The 17,512-nt window shown below is 42.9% G+C and overlaps 4 protein-coding genes across 7 annotated transcripts; 2 read left to right on the top strand and 2 right to left on the bottom strand.

Annotated features, from left to right (window-relative positions):
* Positions 1 to 1,362: 1,362 nt before the first annotated feature.
* Positions 1,363 to 2,764, bottom strand: LOC120446275 (protein DJ-1alpha). The gene is made up of 3 exons (XM_039627158.2): positions 2,046 to 2,764; positions 1,656 to 1,978; positions 1,363 to 1,606 (listed from the first exon to the last, which is right to left on the bottom strand). The coding sequence occupies exons 1-3, from the start codon at positions 2,214 to 2,216 to the stop codon at positions 1,447 to 1,449; spliced, it is 654 nt and encodes a 217-aa protein (XP_039483092.1). The 5' UTR covers positions 2,217 to 2,764; the 3' UTR covers positions 1,363 to 1,446.
* An 86-nt stretch (positions 2,765 to 2,850) lies between these two features.
* Positions 2,851 to 17,040, bottom strand: LOC120446273 (protein argonaute-2). 4 transcript variants are annotated; one of them, XM_039627151.2, is made up of 8 exons: positions 16,901 to 17,040; positions 16,098 to 16,275; positions 13,672 to 13,834; positions 10,717 to 10,791; positions 9,113 to 9,898; positions 8,831 to 9,053; positions 7,154 to 8,764; positions 2,851 to 7,088 (listed from the first exon to the last, which is right to left on the bottom strand). In XM_039627151.2, the coding sequence occupies exons 3-8, from the start codon at positions 13,790 to 13,792 to the stop codon at positions 6,950 to 6,952; spliced, it is 2,955 nt and encodes a 984-aa protein (XP_039483085.1). In that variant the 5' UTR covers positions 13,793 to 13,834; positions 16,098 to 16,275; positions 16,901 to 17,040; the 3' UTR covers positions 2,851 to 6,949. The 4 variants fall into 4 exon arrangements, with proteins under 4 accessions (XP_039483085.1, XP_039483086.1, XP_039483087.1 ...); XM_039627152.2 differs by lacking the exon at positions 10,717 to 10,791; XM_039627153.2 differs by lacking the exons at positions 13,672 to 13,834; positions 16,098 to 16,275; positions 16,901 to 17,040 and adding an exon at positions 12,032 to 13,041.
* Positions 13,208 to 14,351, top strand: LOC120446276. Its single transcript, XM_039627159.2, has 3 exons — positions 13,208 to 13,441; positions 13,896 to 14,023; positions 14,158 to 14,351. The coding sequence occupies exons 1-3, from the start codon at positions 13,296 to 13,298 to the stop codon at positions 14,349 to 14,351; spliced, it is 468 nt and encodes a 155-aa protein (XP_039483093.1). The 5' UTR covers positions 13,208 to 13,295.
* On the top strand, positions 14,360 to 14,604 carry LOC120446277. Its single transcript, XM_039627160.2, has one exon. It carries the CDS (start codon positions 14,360 to 14,362, stop codon positions 14,540 to 14,542), a length of 183 nt encoding a protein of 60 aa, XP_039483094.1. The 3' UTR covers positions 14,543 to 14,604.
* Positions 17,041 to 17,512: the final 472 nt, after the last annotated feature.

The raw sequence follows: 17,512 nt of genomic DNA, 5'->3' as shown, positions 1-17,512 counted from the left end.
GAGGGCGCATGTCAGAGAGCGATTGCGTTTGCGGCAGCGGTTGTTAAAGAGAGATGGCGAGTGGCAGCAGGGAAAAGGACGCAAAGAGAGAGGGTGGGTATTTTATGTGTGTGTGTGTTTGGTGTGTAAGTGCAGCAAACGTTTTTCATCCTCTTCTTCTTCTTGAGCTCTTCTTGTTGTGGCTGCTTCCACTATTTTCCTGGTTTTCTGCTTTAATTTATTTTTTTGGTTTTAGCTTTTCGCTCCTGCTCTATGCTAATTTTCACTATTCACTGTTATATACACGATATTTTCCACTATTTTTCTCAATTCGCTCGCAGCGGTTTTCATTTGCCATTGCACTGTTTTTCTTCCATCACGCAACGCAAAAGCTTATAACAATAATTTATGGCAATTTCGTTTGCAGTTTGAATGAACTGCAGTTTTTTTCGCGTTTCTGGTTACACACACTTTACATGGCTGTGTTGCTGTTGTTATTATTGTTCTTGCTGCTCCTGTCGCCTTGGTTTGTTGCACTTCTTGAAAACCGTTACACTTGTGCAATTTACCCAAAAACAAAAAGAACATCAGCAGCAAAAGAAGCGGCAGATTTAATGACCCGTCTACACTCACACAATGCAACGGACGCACACATACACACGCTTTTGGCTGCAAGTGCAACGGGCGCGGAGCAACAACAACAAACGATTCACGTGCTCTCGACGGCGCAAACAACGATCCTATCTCGTGAATTTTAAAAAGAATATATCTCGCATCTCGACGCTACCCACTCTAGATAGTTGTAGCTACAGTTTGCGATTCACAAATATCTCAATAACGGTTTCGTTTTCCGCCAAAACACACAAAAATGCAAAAATTCACGGACCGCCCCAAAGTTGAACCTTCCGATTTCCCGAGTTTCGCCGAACTAGCCGTTGATACGATTTCTTCTACTTTTATTTCCATACATTTGCAATCGCTCGGTGTGCTGGTTTTATTCAACTGTCCTCGCATGGTCACACCAGACGCTATTACAGTCATATTTAAAATGTGCATTAAGCGCCAGCGGGAGAAATGGGAAACTCTGATGTATACGTTGGGTGGGAAACTTGGATACGTTACTGTGGGGAAATAGGTACAAATCTTAACAGGCCAATAAGAACAATGGATAATGATAAAAATGTGGTTTGATAACATAATTTGTAACTTTAAAAGTGCAGCTGATATTGTGAAACCAAAAACTAATTCAATTAAGTTCCATTTACTCGCATTTTGGTTCATAATAAGCTAGTTTGAGTTCCTACCATATGGGTAAACTCGAGTCATGAAACTGCATATCCTTCTCAGATTTTCTCTGAGTCAACGAAGTTCAAATGGATGATATATGTATGTAGTTATTTTCAAAACTACAAATTTTTATTTCTATGAAATATATGTACATGGGATCAGCTCATCCTCCAGCTCCCCTCATGGTTTGTATGGCCAGAGCATCGCCTTGGCCACCTCCTTGGCAACCTCAACTCCAACCAGTTGCTCGGTAATCTTCAAGGCGAAGTCAAAAGTGGTTCCAGGACCACGACTGGTGATAAGGTTACCATCCTGCACCACAGTCTTGTCGTCTATGTAACTGAGTGAGTAATAGTTAAATAAGTAAGGGAAAATGCTTGGGAACGTACCAATAAAGTTCCATCAGCTGCGGCCTCATATCCGGATGCGAGGTAACGGACTTTCCCCTGCCGATTCCGTGCTTGGCCAGCGCAGTGGGAGCGGCACAGATGGCGGCAATCAGGCCGCCCTTGGAGTCCTGGCAACGCAGCACTTCGCCAACGGCGGACGAGTTCATCAACGCCTTGTTGCCGGCCAATCCTCCGGGCAGGACCAGCACATCGTAGTCGCCCCTGGTCACGGCGTGCTCCAGCGAAGTGTCCGGCACGATGACCACAGACCGGGAGCACTTGACCGGCTCACAACCGTGCAAACCCGCCACGGTAACATTGATCTTATCAAAGGAAAGGAAAGTAGAAGATATAATTCCAAGGTAAGCTCCAAATCAGTGGATAATGTACCTTTGCTCTTCGCAGCACATCGGCGGATATGGTGAACTCCATCTCCTCAGCTCCTGGGGCCAGGATGATCAAGGCGTTCCTGGCGCACTTGTCCTGCTTGGATTTGCACCTGACTACGCGATTGGTTTGGGTGATGGCAATTGGGAATGTCTTTCTCAGAAGGGAAATCATTCTAGCAGAGCAGAATGAAACTCAAAAGGCAGGGCGAATATTTAGTTAAATATATTTTTATTGAACAAAAATGAATTGTATATGTTGTTTTCTTACTTTAAACGCAAACTAAAATCGTTTTTGTTTTACAAGGGTTGGGTACTGTTCGTTTGTTTTTCAGAAATCAAATCGAAATCGATCAAAATAATTGAAATTTGTATAAAACATATATACGATTTGTTAAATATAATTGTGTTTTCATTAACTTAATTGAGTTTGTTGATTTTAGTTTGATGGTATCTGGTATCTGGTATTGAAGCGCTTACAACTAATTGTTAGACAGCTTGACAGAATCATATTGAAAAGATCATCAACTTGCGTTAAATTGCATATTTCACAAACTCGTGTTTATTTTGTTTTGTCTTGTTACACATACATATAATGTTGTGGAAAAATGTCGTTTACGTCGTAATTTAAGTCACATTTAAAACTGGTTTGATTTGTATTCGTCATTAAACTTGATTTTGTTTTGCATTCTTTCACTAATAACATTTAAAAAGATCACCAAAGTTACAGATTTCCCATATTACGTTGCTCACGTTGCTTAATTTCCTTTTTTTTTATCATAATGTTGATGTATTTTTGTTTTTTGTTGTTGTTTTTGTTTACTCCTCTTAGATTAGAACTAATAATATGTATTTTATTGATTAATTACCCGGCATTTTGGTTGATTTTTAAAGTAAGGTATTTACCAGATAGATGCATCATGATCTCCCTAATCCTAACGCACGAATAAGTGTCACTATCGTATTGATTTTGCTAGTCGAATTTCAGCTAAGGGTTATCCGATCTGATCTGATGCGCATTTGGAACACTACGTCGAGAGTGAAGGGTGTCGGTTAGTCGGTGTCGGTGTGGCTAATGGACAATGGCTAATGGCTAATGGCTAATGGCTATGGGAATCGCGCACGTGGTCCGGGTTCGAGGTTCGAGTGGGACTCTGGGTGTGGTTGGAAGAGTATAGAGTACACACATAGTATATATGATGGTATCATAAGTTCATAGGTTATTCAAATATAACTTTTAATTGCTTGGAGTTAGTCCGTCACTTCATGAAATCTTGGTAATTGTGGCATATAATTAAATCGTTACTTTAGATTTCGATTTGTATTTGTATTTACTTTTTTTTATTTCCTTTAGGAAGAGTTGTGCAAATTGCTGTTCTAGCTTCGATTTCGATCTGATTATATATCTAGGTATATATCTATATTTCTTGTATATAATTGTAGACATCTATAAACGGCACATTTATAAGTAATATGTAGAAACAATGCGATCCCTTTCTATTTCTTACTTATCTCTTCTCCCTTTTTTTTTTGTTCAAGTTTTTTACTTTATTTTTTCTGCTTTTTTTTCGTATTCCTCGATCTATCTTTAGTTTAAAGCTCAATTGAATTTTGACAGATAAAAATGTAAGTTCCCATGTGGATATCCCGGCTTCTTGTCTTTTTTGGGGCCTTGCCTCTGAGCAGAACATAGTTTGGAAATGATATCTAAGGCGCTCCTCCACGATCTCCAATCTTCTCCTCCAACTTCTGTTTGTTTGTTTGTTTTGTTTTTGTTTGTTGTTTTGCTGCACGACACTGAAGAAACCATTGAAATTGTAGCGTGTGTGAGTTGAGTTGAGTTGAGTGGGAAAATCGGAGTTATCCAGCTTTGCTATATAAGTTTTCGCGTGTATATAGGGACAACGGTTTACAGCCTAGCTTTTCTTGGATGGGAGGAGATAGCAGCTTGTTATTGGCATTTTCATTAGTGATTAGTGGATTGGTGCAGGGTTTTCCCCACCGATATTCCGCTTCATTCTTCATGCTTTCTGATTTCTGATTTCAGCTTTCTGCTGCGAGTAGTTTAAAGCTTTGGACTTTCTCATGTATTGTGTGGTAAAGTAAATTATTGTTGAATATTTCGCTCATTTTACAACTACGAGATGCATTCATTGTCGGCACACATTTCAGCTTCAGCTTAAACTAAGTGAATATTTAATGTAAATGTTGGTTCTTTCTCGGCGATCTCAAATCGATCTCATAACGATCTCAAGCCCCGAATTACGAACTCCTTTGCATTGTTTCGTTTTTGCTTAAAACTAAAATTGTTTGATTCGTTTTTTTGTTGTTTTTTTTTTTATTTTTTTTGCATCGGTGTTGCTTTAAGTAAACATTAAGAAATAGGTTTAAAATTTTAATCCCTTGTGTAGAAACGTTACTAGAAAAACGTTAAATAAATGGAAAATGAACAAGTCAACAAATACGCCCACACTTTGATTGCACAGCCCCACAAAATGTTAATCGCATTTAAACACAAAACTAATTAATGTTAATCAATTTACAAGCTATTAATATCAGCTATGTCGAGCCTCGTTGGAAGGACTAGTCGCATTTGAAACAATTTTTGCAGATGAAGACATCACAAAATGAACTATGATTTAAAAGTAAAATTTCAGCAAGAGATAAACATGAGATAAACAAGAGATAAAACAGGCACAGAATGCCGCACTAAAAAGACAATATCAAATTGTGCTACCACTGAAACATCAAGTGATTTGAAATCATTCACTAGTTTGTAAGTGATTTCAAATCGCATGAGATTTCTAAATGTTCGATTCAACATTTTGGGGGACTGTGACCTCCCTCCGTTCGGTTCTTTTGCCCTTCTACATGCATTTCTGAGGATTACCAACTAATTTGTAAGTGCAATAAATGATTAAATATAAGCATATCGATTTATATATTATGTATTTTATAATGCTCACATAATGTACGATTGGCAAAACAGCTTGCGAACTTGGAAACTAAGTCTAAATTAAAGGTTCTGTAAAGGATGTACACAATTATAAATTAGATTTGGCCCGGGAGAGTCGGAGGAGATCGTCGTCGCCCGCACCGCATAAATAACAACTGATCATAATGTTAACTTGAACTGTGTCCTCGATATAGTACAATTACTAAGCATACGTTTCATATTGATATTGATATTGTTTGTTTGTTTGTTTGCTGTTGCTTGTTGATTTTGGCGAAACTAAAACTAGTTTGTAAAATATTGAAATGTTGTTGCCACCACCTCCCTCCGGCGGACGGTGGAGAAGAGTTACCTTGTTAGAGTTATATTACCCGTACACCACTTTGATCTAAAGTTAATTAATACGAAATTACAACGAAAAGCAGCTGCAAAAGACGCCTGTTCGCGATCATTTCCAATTCGAAGGATCAACATAAGGAAATCAACAAAAATTTCGTTAGGCATTCGTTTAAAAAAATAATATATATATAAGGTACAACTAAATATCTTTAGGCTTAGTGTGTAGGAGGTACATAAATAAGAGGACATTGAGTGATATGCCTTGGACTCGAGGAGGGGAGAAGTTCGTAGTCTAACTGCGTGTGGTGCATACAAGAGGGTAAACTAGATAAACTAGGGACTAACATAAAATATCAGCACTGCCAACGTAACGAATCTGCTGCTACCGTGTTATTTGCACTTTTGAATTTAAGTATTCTACATTGTTACAGTTCCATCCGCTTGGTTTTCGTTTCGTAAAAACTTTAAATGTTAGTTCTAGGCTTAGGTATGTATTTATGTATATAATTAGGCTCTGCTCTATAAGTATAGCTATTGTTTTGACCAAAAGTTTGTCCCTTGTTGAAACTGCAGTTTTCTCATCGCCCACTTATCTCGTTTGGCCTTCTCTGCATATATTTTTTTCGGTTTTTTTGTTTTCATTTTGGTAGAGCCCAACTTACAAACTATTAAATGTTCTTGCTCGGTTTTGTCAGCGCCCTAGTTATTGAAGTATTTTCATTAGTACATAGTACATACTACTAAGTTGTGTCTACACACTTTCAATGCTTCGCTTTCTGTCGCTTTAATGTCGCTTGTATGCTTGTGGTTTTTGTTTGTAATTTGGTGGTGGTCTTCGTTCACAGTACAGAGAATCCGAGTGGTTGGTGTTCTTGTGGTGTTTGCTGTGTGAGTCGATCAGCAACGTATTCATTTTGTATACTAAAAACCTTTGGTTGTATGCATTCATTCATTATCATTCATCATGTCTTCATTTCGTATCGTGTAAAAATATATTGTACAATTAAATCGTAATTTCTATTACAAAACTTGTCTCTCTCTCGTGTGTATGACGCTTTTCCCTTGTTTTCACTTTCTTAATTTTTTCTTTTCTTTTGTTTGGTTTTGTTTTGTTTAGTTTTCTGGTGTTGGTTGGTGTTGCTGTCGTAGTTTTTGTTCCCTTTAGTTGATTTCCTATTTGCGTTCAATTTGTTTGCTCCGCTTGTTTTTGAGAATTCTCACATTTCGCTTTCGGTTTTTGTGTATTTTTCTACGATTTCGCAAACTTGTGCCTGACATTCGGTTGGCTATCATTTCTCACTGTGTGGCTATCTGCTTTGTGTGTGTGGATGAGTGAGAGTGTGGATGTTTTTTGTGTCTTTGTGGGATTTTCATTCCTCTGCTTACTATAAATGTGTATAACTAATGCATGCAAGATCTTCGTATTCTGGTTGGTTTTCCTCCCATCGCGCTCTCTCAACGTAAAACGTAACTTAATTCTAAACTTCTATGCTTGGCTTTCATCCGCTTTCTGATCTGAGGGAAGGAAGTGGGGACATGGTTATTCGAATCGAAATTCGAAACTGATTTTGTATTCTTTAGCTTTTTGGTGTTGGTTTAAGGGGGGGTGATACTTTTTAGGCAAAGTACATAACCTTCTTGGTATCCGCATGCACAGTGATGGCTCTGGCCATGGCGCCTGGCGTGCGATCCTCAGAGCAGCCGCTCTGGTGCGAGCCCTCGCCCGAATCGTGCTCCTTCTCCACCAAATGATATCTGCAAGGGAATTAAACAGTTTAAGGCACAATCAAATGGAAAGTGAATCAAATCCAATGGCTTACCTGGCACGGAAGGCCACCAGATGGGCGTAGTAGGCTGGCGCCGGTATACTGACGGATCGGGTGCAGCGCACGTACGTATGGCATAGCTGATACGTGAGGCACTGCAGCTCGTCCGAGTCAAAGTGATTGTCGTCCCACAGGACGTGGTAGTGCGAGGGGCGACTGGTGCCCTGGATGCCCTGATGGCTGCACAGATAGAAATCGAATTCGGTGGGATGTGTGATGCCCACATCGACGGTGGTGCCTGCGGGAATATTGCCCGACTTGCCGCTCTGCTCCTTCTTCTCGGCGCAGAAGAGTCGTGTGTGATGGCGCTTCTGCACAACGATGAACGTGATGCCCGGCCGGTACTCTGGCTCCAGCTTAATGCAGGCCTCCCGAATGGCCGTCAATTCGTGTTGCAGGACATGTGGGAATTGTCCCTCGGAGACTCCGTCACGATAGAGTATGATGCGGTGGGGCTTGTAGCCGCCCGTCGACTTGTAGAACATGATCAGCAGCTCGCGCACCATGCTGCTCAGCTCCTGGATGATCTCCTGTCGGTGCTGCTGTACCCGAACGGTAGCGGCATAGCGCGATGGATGGGCATCCATTGAGCCCACGACGGCGGCAATCGATGGTTTCTTGTTGTCGCCAGCTGGTGGGTGTGTTACATCGGCACCCAAAAAGATGACCGGCTCATTGAAGACCTTTGGCCGGATGGACGGTACCAGAATTGAATTGATGCCGCCCAACTTGACGTTGATCTTGAGACACAGATTAGAGAGCGTCTGTGGCGATGTCTTGTTCACGTTCTTCGCCTGCACACACTGGGTGGCCATGCCCAGAACGGTGTCACCCACACGCTTCACCTCTGCGTACACTGGGGTCTTGCCGGGCAGCACCACCACGACAAGCTGCAGGCCTGGGAAGGTGATCTTCAGGTAACGGAACATGGGTTCCACCTGATCCGGCCCGGTGGCGTACTTGCAGAAGCACGGCTGCCCAATGATCGGCATGCCGGCATCGTTTGAGATCTTCTGCAGCTGCTGGGTGAAATTGCGCAGCGCATCCTCGCGCACCGTACGCTGTGGGGCAAAACAGGCGATGGCCCAGATGCGGATCTCTACGCCAGTAAAGAACTGCTTGCCGCGCATATCCCAAACACCCTGGTTGGGCGAGGCCAAGCTCACCTTGTTCTGTGGCGGGAACAGCTGCTGGCCGGTGAGTCCGGTGGACACACGTCCCCCATACTGAAGCTTTGGAGGTGGCAGTACGCGTCCACGTACCTCCATCATTGAATTGGAGATGGTCAGGCCAAACTCCTGCACATACGAATCGTTGTTGAAGTCGGCGCGCTTAACCAAATTGTTGATCTCACGCTCGCGATCCGGAGCTGAACGGGCCGTGGCCTTGATCATGGTCGACGTCTGCATATCGGTCAGCTTCTTGATGCACCGCTGTCCGGCCACAATGTTGCACACCTCCAGGGGCAGGTAAGTGTGCTTGTGCTCCTGACCCACCTGCAGGCAGGGCAAGTGCGGATAGCGCAGCTTCATGCGGTACTTGTCCAGGAAGTACTTGGCCACGGTGCACTCAACGGTCTGTCCGTTCTCCAGCTGCAGTGGGAATCTGAAAAGGTGAAGAATAATCGCAATTAGCAACAGTAGAAAGGTTTGGCCAATGCACAATTCTTACGATTGCATCTGAGCGGGGCGGCGAGTGACGTTGCACACACGATACTTGCGACGCATCTGGCCGCAGTGGGTGATCTCGATCTTGAGACCCTTGATCTCCTTGGTGAACTTGACGCGCTGCGAATCGGTGAGCGGTTTGCGCTGCTCGTTGATGTCGCGAATGTCCAGCACTTCGCACATGAAGTCAATTACTGGTTGAGCCTTGTAGAAAGCGGTGGCCGAGACTGAGGAGTAAGCAGCCATTAGTTTGGAATGCAGGCAATATTGAGCACCGCGAACTCACCATCGATATTGAGCATCATCTTCCACTGCGAGGGCCTCACGCTTTGATGGAAACCGAACCAAACCTCTCGTCCACCACCCAGGGGATGGTAGTAGCCTTCCGGGGAACTGAAGAAGCTCCGTCCCACTGGCGTGTACGTCATGCTAGGCAGATGGCGCATGACCACATCGAGCGCCAAAATGGCATCATAAGGTATCTGCCGGGTGCGGCCTTCGAGTGCTTCCTCCAAATTGAAGAGCGAGACCTGAGCCTGCCACTTGATCGTCACACGAAAGATTCGATCCTTGCCCTCGCCGGGAAGAGTCACCTCCAGCTCCAGACGCTCGTTGCCAATGGGCAGGGGATCGCGGGTGTACAGATTATTGCGACCATCAAACACCGGTTTGAGCACTCCGAAGATCTTGCTGTAGGCATGCACCATGGTCTCGATAATCTCACGGTTCACCTTTCGCGGGCACTTGTCCGGCTGTATATTGATGTCATAGTGATGCACATAGCCACGCGGCATCGTCACCTGGAAGTGATTGGCGCGCAGCACAATCGGGCGACCCTCTCGTCCGAGATTCGGGCGTCGTGGACACGTGAAGACGGGCATATCCGGCTGCGTGGCTGGCGTGGCGGTGGCAATTGCTGGCGTCACGCTGCCGGTGGTGGCTCCCAAGGCGGAGGCCACCTGGGCGGCAGTTGCTGCTGCACCGGCCACAGTTGCTCCACCAGCGGCCACATTCTGGGCACTTGGACTGGTGACGGCGGTGGGATTGACCGACGAGCCGGGCGCTGGTGGTGCTGCAAAGTCAATTGCCAGTTAGTCTCTTCTCCGAAAAAATCATTTCTAAATTATTAAAGGTTAAAAAAAAAAACCCAAATAGTAGGCAATATCTAACAGTACGTTCTGGGTTGGTTCTCACATGTTTGGATAAATCTCTGGAATTTTTAGATCTTAGAATGTCTAGTTTTATCACGGATACATTTCTCAAGTTTTATTTATAATAATTTTACTGAATAATAACCTGACTCTCTTGAAGAGTTAACAATAATCTTAAAGTTGTATCCTTTCTGCATTCTGAGGATTATTTAGGTAATAGAACATATATTGATAAATTCCTTTATTCCTTTGAGATGAACCAGCGTGTGAGAAAACATTAGCCCTTAATTGCTACAAGCAAAAAATGATCATGCAACGAGCGTAAGACAGAAACTATTACATATTCAAATTCAAATTGAAATTCAAACAGGTGTTTGTAGGTGTTTTAGTTGAGGTGTAGAGAAATACTTCAAGTGCACTTTGCATAGTACAAAGAAACAAACATTTACTCGAAATAAAAGTTCAAAAAGTTAGTTTTAAGGTTTGGTTTTTTGCTTTTTGATAGTTTTTTCTGTTAGATTTTGTTAGTAACATTACGGCAAAAAGGATTACGGATTAGTTTAGGGGATGGGTTAGTGGGCTGGTTAGTGGGATAAGAGCATTGTGTTGGGAGGAACACCAAACTAAAGAACGTAAACACAAACAGGTGGGTATAGCGTATAGCGTTTCGAATCAATCAAATTGCATAAGGATCTTAGTAATTTTAGTAATCGCTTTTGATTCTTGGAGAGTAATTTACATGTGAGCGTGTCGAAGCTAGTCTGCGCCTGAGAGGGACTCTGAGGCCGAGTGGGCGAGGGGGTCCACTGTGACTCTATAAAAAGAAAAGGTAATCAAATCAACGCAAGGTAATCAAATGAACATGGAAATGAAGAGGTTCAAATCAAAATGGCAAATGGGGCAGTGGCCAATCGATGGTTTGTTGTCGATGATGGTGGGGAATCGAAATGATATTGTCAATGGTGGAACGATGTCGTAGAACCGAAAAGAGTTGGCGATAACGAACGAAAGGAAAACGAAATTAAAGTGCGATAATATTAATATTTTAGTTACAGTTTTCTTTCATCATCGTTATCAATCAATATATATATATGTGTGTGTTTCGGGTTATAGTGTCTATAGAGTGTATGTCCTGCTGCCACAAGTTGTATGCCCCTTTTGGCCAGTTGTTTAGTGGGTCGACATTTCCAAGTCCTGGGTTATAGCCACCATATAGTTAAAAGTTTGCTGTTAGTTCATAAGTAAGTAGGGACAAGTTCTGATGTTCTTCCAATTGCTTCGCCCAACATGTAAGCTTTTTGCTCCCTCAACTGATAGTTAAATCATAATCTTTGATCCAAAACAACACAATATTCCTATTTAGCTAATCCAATAGCTTGCTTATAGATTCTAATCCTATGTTTGCTGGATATTTTTACTTAATGGGACAACGCAACTTCATGACATATGATATTGTAAAGTGGAACCTATTTTGGGAGTCTCTGGTGATAAGATCCCATTAAATATTCAGTTCGCAAACAAAGAATCCCCATAAAAATTTTCCTTTCCCAGCAAAATCTTTCATTCGCCGCCTTCTACATATTCAACCCTTTTGAAGCACAAATATTTAAATGAAATACGCACAATTGGTGGCAAATTGCGACGCAATTGGGAGTGACTGCTCTTCAAAAACCCAGATCCATTTACAATGCGATACAATATGGGCCCCAAAAAAAAGACGCCAGAGAGCAACCCCCGGAAAAGCTGGAAACTATTGCGACGCGACGAAGGTTGTTGACCCAATTTTTTGCGCATTTTCAACTCTGCACTTTGACGCACGTGTCTGTCTGTGTGGCAGTTGCACGTGTGTATGTGCGAGCATACACGTAAATCGCATATAGGTGCAAGTGGAACATCGAAAACTTGATTAGTGGGTGGGTGGGCGAGGGGCTGGTTGGTATGGAACGGTGTGGGAAAACTTGTGGCAGCAGTCGCCTATTTCTGCATTCCGCTTTTCATTCTGTCTGGAAATTGTCTGTTCTTTTAGTCACAATCATCATTTGGCAGCCACTTACGTTGTCCAACTGGATACATGTTTTTGCACTAAGTTAGGTTTTGGTTTAAGAAAATAATTAATGTAAAAATGTTGGCTCGTGTTTGCTTTTCGTGTTTTGGTGTAAAATGTAATTGATTGTTGGTTTTCTTTGTTGTTGTGGTTGTTTTTGTTGTTGCCTTTGCTTTTGGTTTTCTACTAATTATTTTGTTTTTTGTTTTTGATTTCAGCCTTTTGCTTATCACACTTTAAAGTAGTTTAAAGTTTTATTCGTTTGGTTGATTTTGCATTTGTTTTGTTTTTCTTGTTTGTTTGTTGTTGTTATAGTTGCGCGTGGGCGTGGCGTAGGCTTATTTTATATAAATTGGAATTAGCAGCAGACAAGTGGGTGTGTTATCTTGTCGCTGTCTCTCGCTCGAATTGCATTATTTTAATTATATTATGATTATTATTATTATCGTTTGTTGTTGTTATTTTAGTATTGGAAAAGAACACAAATGTAGGCACAGCTTTCGTTTAATTTTATATTTATGTATTTTTTATGTACACACCTAGGCGTGTATATATGTATATTTATATACTTATATATGTATCTAATGCTCTTGTAATACAACTAAGAAAAAATTCTTTATGCTCGCATATCTCGTGAGTGCAATTGTATGCGTGTCTGCCTCTGTGTGTGTGTGTGTGTGTGTGCTCCTCCGCATATACAGCAAGAAAATGCGTTTGTATGCGTTTTTCTTTTTTTTTTATATATGGCAGCCCAAAAAATGTGTGCACGTAGAATTCTTGACTTTTTCGAGACGTGGTTTTTGTGCACCAAACACGTTCGCGCCGCCCGCTCTTATGCACAAACCGTTGCCAGACTATCGAATTTTGATTTAGCACAACTTTTGTTAGCTTTTCACGCCGCGCATTATGCAAAAAATGCAATTTTCTTCAGCTTTTCCCACAGCAGCCACACACTGGACGTCCACACAAAAATTGTACTCGCGACGTGTGAGCGTGACGCATGCTGTACACTCTTAACCACACTTAAATGAGGGCAAAGCACTCTCGCCCGCGGCCGTGCGAGTGAGCGAGATGTCTATATGAGCGGCGGACTGGGCATAGCGAAGCAGGGTTGCTTAAACGCGATAATGCCAGTGTTGTACAACTATCGGCGGTCTTCGTGCTTGGTTTTGTTATCGTTATTGCCGCTCAGCTGTTACGTAGCGTGCTTGTTACGTCGTAACTTTTGTGCGGAAAAACCGCAGTTTTCATTGGCGCTAAGAAAAACATAAATAATGTCTGTGCCTTTCAGTGGCGCATTGCGGCGTTCCGGCGGCATCGTATCCGCCATTGGCAAGCAGCTGAAGAGCGTGAATTTAAAGGGCGTCAAGCGGATAACCGTGCAGTTCGATCCATTCGCCGAAAACGTCAAGTCCACACGGTGAGTCGGAAAAGCGCTTTCCACCGATACCGATAGCGGGACATGCGCAGTACACCCCCATTCCCCACTCCATTGGATAGAATTTTCACGAAACCGAAAGGAAAAAAGAAAATCATAGCAAGAGGAACTCAGGAAAACCAAAAGGGTGCAGCGAAGTATTCACACCATAAAAACCGATCCTTCGGGGGCTAAAAAGGTGATGGGGCGAAATGATTGTGTGCCACACTCACCGTAGACTTTCCCAATGATGCCCACGGCGGAGGTCATCTGGAGATCCGGAAAAGTCAGCGGCAGCGTGTGCGGATGGAGCTGAGCTGGCCCACCAGGAGCCAGCTCACGCTCCGTGGACATTTTAGTCGGTGTCGGCGTCAGTTTGAGGCGGCGTCGCTGCTCCTGGAAAATCAAGAAAATCGCAATGAAAAATCCATAATGTGTGCTTCTATTCAAATTTCAGAGAATTCCTCTTCTTGCTCTCCACACCCAAGGTGGCAGCCACGAATCCCAAGTGCGTGGTCAAGCCAGAAGTCGTCTGCGATCGCCAGCCGGCCAACATCAAGTTTGCCCTGATTGAATCAGCGCAAGGTGAGAATTCTATGCGGTCTACGCCTGGCAATCAAAACTGGGGCACTGGACCCATCTACCCTAAAAGCAACCCAACCCTTTAGAAACTGTACCAACCAAAGAGCAAACACTAATTGATATTACATCCTTCACAGAACAAGCCAAAGTCAAGGAGATCCGCTTCAACAGCGACAACCTGAATACACTAGAGCTGCTGCAGCTGTGCAACAAGCACGTGTCCAGCTTGGCGCCACCGGAGGAGATCACCAACAAGGTCCTGACCAAGGCGGAGAAGCAGAAGCTTGCAGGAGGCGCCGGCGGCGGAAAGAAGGCAACGAAGAAGAAGTAACCATCAGGATGGTGAGGAAGCACAAAGGAACTTTGGCGGTGATCGAGAAGATCTACCAGGATATACCCGCCTTCTCCGACATATTCACCGAGGAGAGCTTCTACATGTTTGCCTTCTGTTTCGTGTGCGCCACCATTCTGGTGGCCTTCATTCTCTCCCGGTTCATCACCATCAAGCCCGTCGATTTCTGAGTCTAATGTCTTGTCCAATTCCGCACACGTACTTTTCAAAATATATAAGCTCTAACATGTAACACTCCGCACTGTATTGTCTTTTTGGCCCGACTGTGCAAAAGGGCAGCGCTCGATTCGGTCAGCCTGTCGTTGGTTTCGTTTTTTTCACCATTCGAAACCAGTTTTCAGTCCCTGGCAAACCGGAAAATCATCTGCTCCTTCTGCTGCTGCGACGGCTGTTTGCTGCGCTTGCTGATGTCAGCGTTCAAAGCTTATAATCACAATGGGGCGGGAGGAGCCACTGGTAATTGGACCGGAGGAAGTCGACCAAATGGGCCATGCAAAGTGGACGTGACTGGGGTGGACCAGTATAGACTTTTTCCGTGAATAGTAGTGCGACTTTGACTAACAAAATCTGCCGTGTTGCATTAATTGGTTACTGTTGTTGTAATTTGTTGAATGATCTACATGCTGGTAATGAAATGAAGAGTGCAACAGGCAATGGAGAAAGCTCCTCTGCCGCCAAGACAGCTGTTGAGATGAATTTGAGTCTTACTCTAATGGGAGCACAGGAAGAAAGTGCAGTGTAGAGTGCAAGCTTTGAGCTAAAGTTTTGAAATGGCGCGCTACGAATGTATGAATATGTACATATGTACATACATATGTATGTTCATATTTGCGACGAAATCGATGGCTGCAACTGGCAACAATCTGTTGAAGTGTGGCAGCTGCAAAATGGTTGGTGAAAGTTGCCCCAAAACGCTGCGGCACCCTGTGATTAATAGAATTCCGTTCAGAGTGCCCAAGTTCAATGTCAGGCTGCAAGCTTTCTCTATGCCTGTTGGTTTGCCACATTGAAGGAGACGCGTCGTAAAAACTTTCACCACCCACTTTAAAATTTTAAAGTTCTGAGCGAGGTACTACAGCGTCGATCAAAGGGTTGCAATTTTGGGGTTTGCGTATCCTTAAATCTGCGATAATATTGTGAAATCATGCTGGCCTAAAATTCGAGCATTTCTATGCACATGAATATCGTAGCCAATTTAAGTTTTTGAAACCGATTGTAAATTTGTTAAATGGTGCATAGAAACGTAAGAAAGATTTTGGTTCATTATAGCAATGTGTTTTAAATTACGTGGGTTTGGTTTAAGTACGTAACTATGTAAGATATTAATCGTTATTGGATTTTACTATATTGTAAAAAGGATATTCACGTACTAGGGCATGTAAACCTGCCGAAACGAACTTCTCGTCGATTCCTGACGTAATTTGCGCGGGACGTGGGTTGCGGGGATAGTAACGAACGAAAGTTCTATTGAAAGCTAAGGATGTGACCTTTCTACCAAAACATAAACACTGTCTGTACGGTTGTCCCGCTCGCACCCCCGCGCTCTCTCAATTGGCGCTCTTGAAAATTTCCCAAAGCATATGCTCAGGCGCCATTAGTGTTTTGGTTCTTTTCTCCTGTTTTTTTTATTTTGGGGCACCTCCATTTTATTTGCAGCTCATGCAGCTGTTCTGGAATCCTCGATTTGCCGGCAAAATCAAAGATTCACAATGCTGTACTACTTACCTTATCGCAAAATTTCAGCTGACTTTGGTGTGTGTGTGCGCTTTTATCAGCTTTATCAGCGGCAAATCAAGCGTTTTTTGTTGCGAATTCCGTTTAATGGAGGGGAACTCATTAAGGAGTTGAGTGGGGTTTGCGTCTCGACTGGATTTAAACCGTTACTGACGTTACTTTTCCAGCACTAATTGGAAGAAACGAGATAGATAAGTGCAGGAAATGGAAATGGAATTGGTTAAAACGCAGTTTCTTGTGTGGCTGCTACTGCTGTTGTTGTTGGTGTTGCCAGATCGTTGCGCCGGAGATATGCATAAAATTGCGAGTCCGGGGAGCTTTTTGTTTACTTTGTTATTTGACAACACACACTTTTAAGCAGCTCCTATTTTATTTAGTTTTATTTTTCGCAAGCTTCCAGGCCTGTTTGACCGCGTGTGTGTGTGTGTACGAGTGAGTCAAAGGTTGTCAGTGTGCGTGTGTGACTCGACTCTCTCTCTCTCCTTCTCGCTGTCCCTCTCTCTTCGCGATTTCTGTGTTCGCGTTGATTTTTGTTTTTGCCGCGGCTTTTAACTTTTTTATGACAACTACTTTGGAGGGAAAAGCTTTCCCAACAGCTCCGCTGAGCAGTCATGCAAAAAAACATACAGGCTGCCAATAGACACACACACAATCTCACGTCCGCCAAAAGCACCAACACACACACACATACTCACACACACACACAGCTTGCTGCAAAATGAAAGCACCAACAACAACAGATACAAAAACATCCAGCCCGCAACGCAAAAATTGGCGAAAAATATGGCAATTACTTCAGATCTGGATATATCCGGGTTTGAAACGCCTGGTGGAGATCACTTGAGATCGTTTTGTATGAGAATTGAGAGTCAGCTTCAGAAAATTGCGAACGCGCGAGTTTTGCACAAACACAACTTATTGGCTGGCCGTTTTGGAATTGAATAAAATAAATATTGTTGCGTGTGCCTGTGTGTGTATATATCTGTGTGAGACGGCTCGCTGAGAGCGCGCAATTTGCGCCAGAAAGGGACGACCAGTGTGCTGCGATGAGAGAGCGGGGCAAAGAGCTTTTGTTAGGGGGACACCAACAAAATGACCTTGTCGGGATTATTATTCCCGTTACTTCCATATATTCCCCGATTATTTACTTCAAAAATTTAAACATCGGGTAAAATTGCTTTTCTTATAATTTAAGCCAGGTTGGCCTATAAAAACTGAATTATTTGATTTAATGAGTAGTACGAACACTTACCCAAAATGCATGTCATTTTCTTATTAAAGTGCATGAAGGTTTAACTAAAATCGAATGTTGACTTACATTTTAAAATAATTAGGAAGTAAAAATATTTAAACAAAAAACGTCGATAAATTAATAAATCTTGTTTAGAATATTTCCAATTATGAAA

The sequence above is a fragment of the Drosophila santomea genome, chromosome 2R (genome assembly GCF_016746245.2).
Source record: "Drosophila santomea strain STO CAGO 1482 chromosome 2R, Prin_Dsan_1.1, whole genome shotgun sequence".
Lineage (NCBI taxonomy): Eukaryota > Metazoa > Arthropoda > Insecta > Diptera > Drosophilidae > Drosophila > Drosophila santomea.
This window is presented reverse-complemented; position numbering and strand designations above follow the sequence as displayed.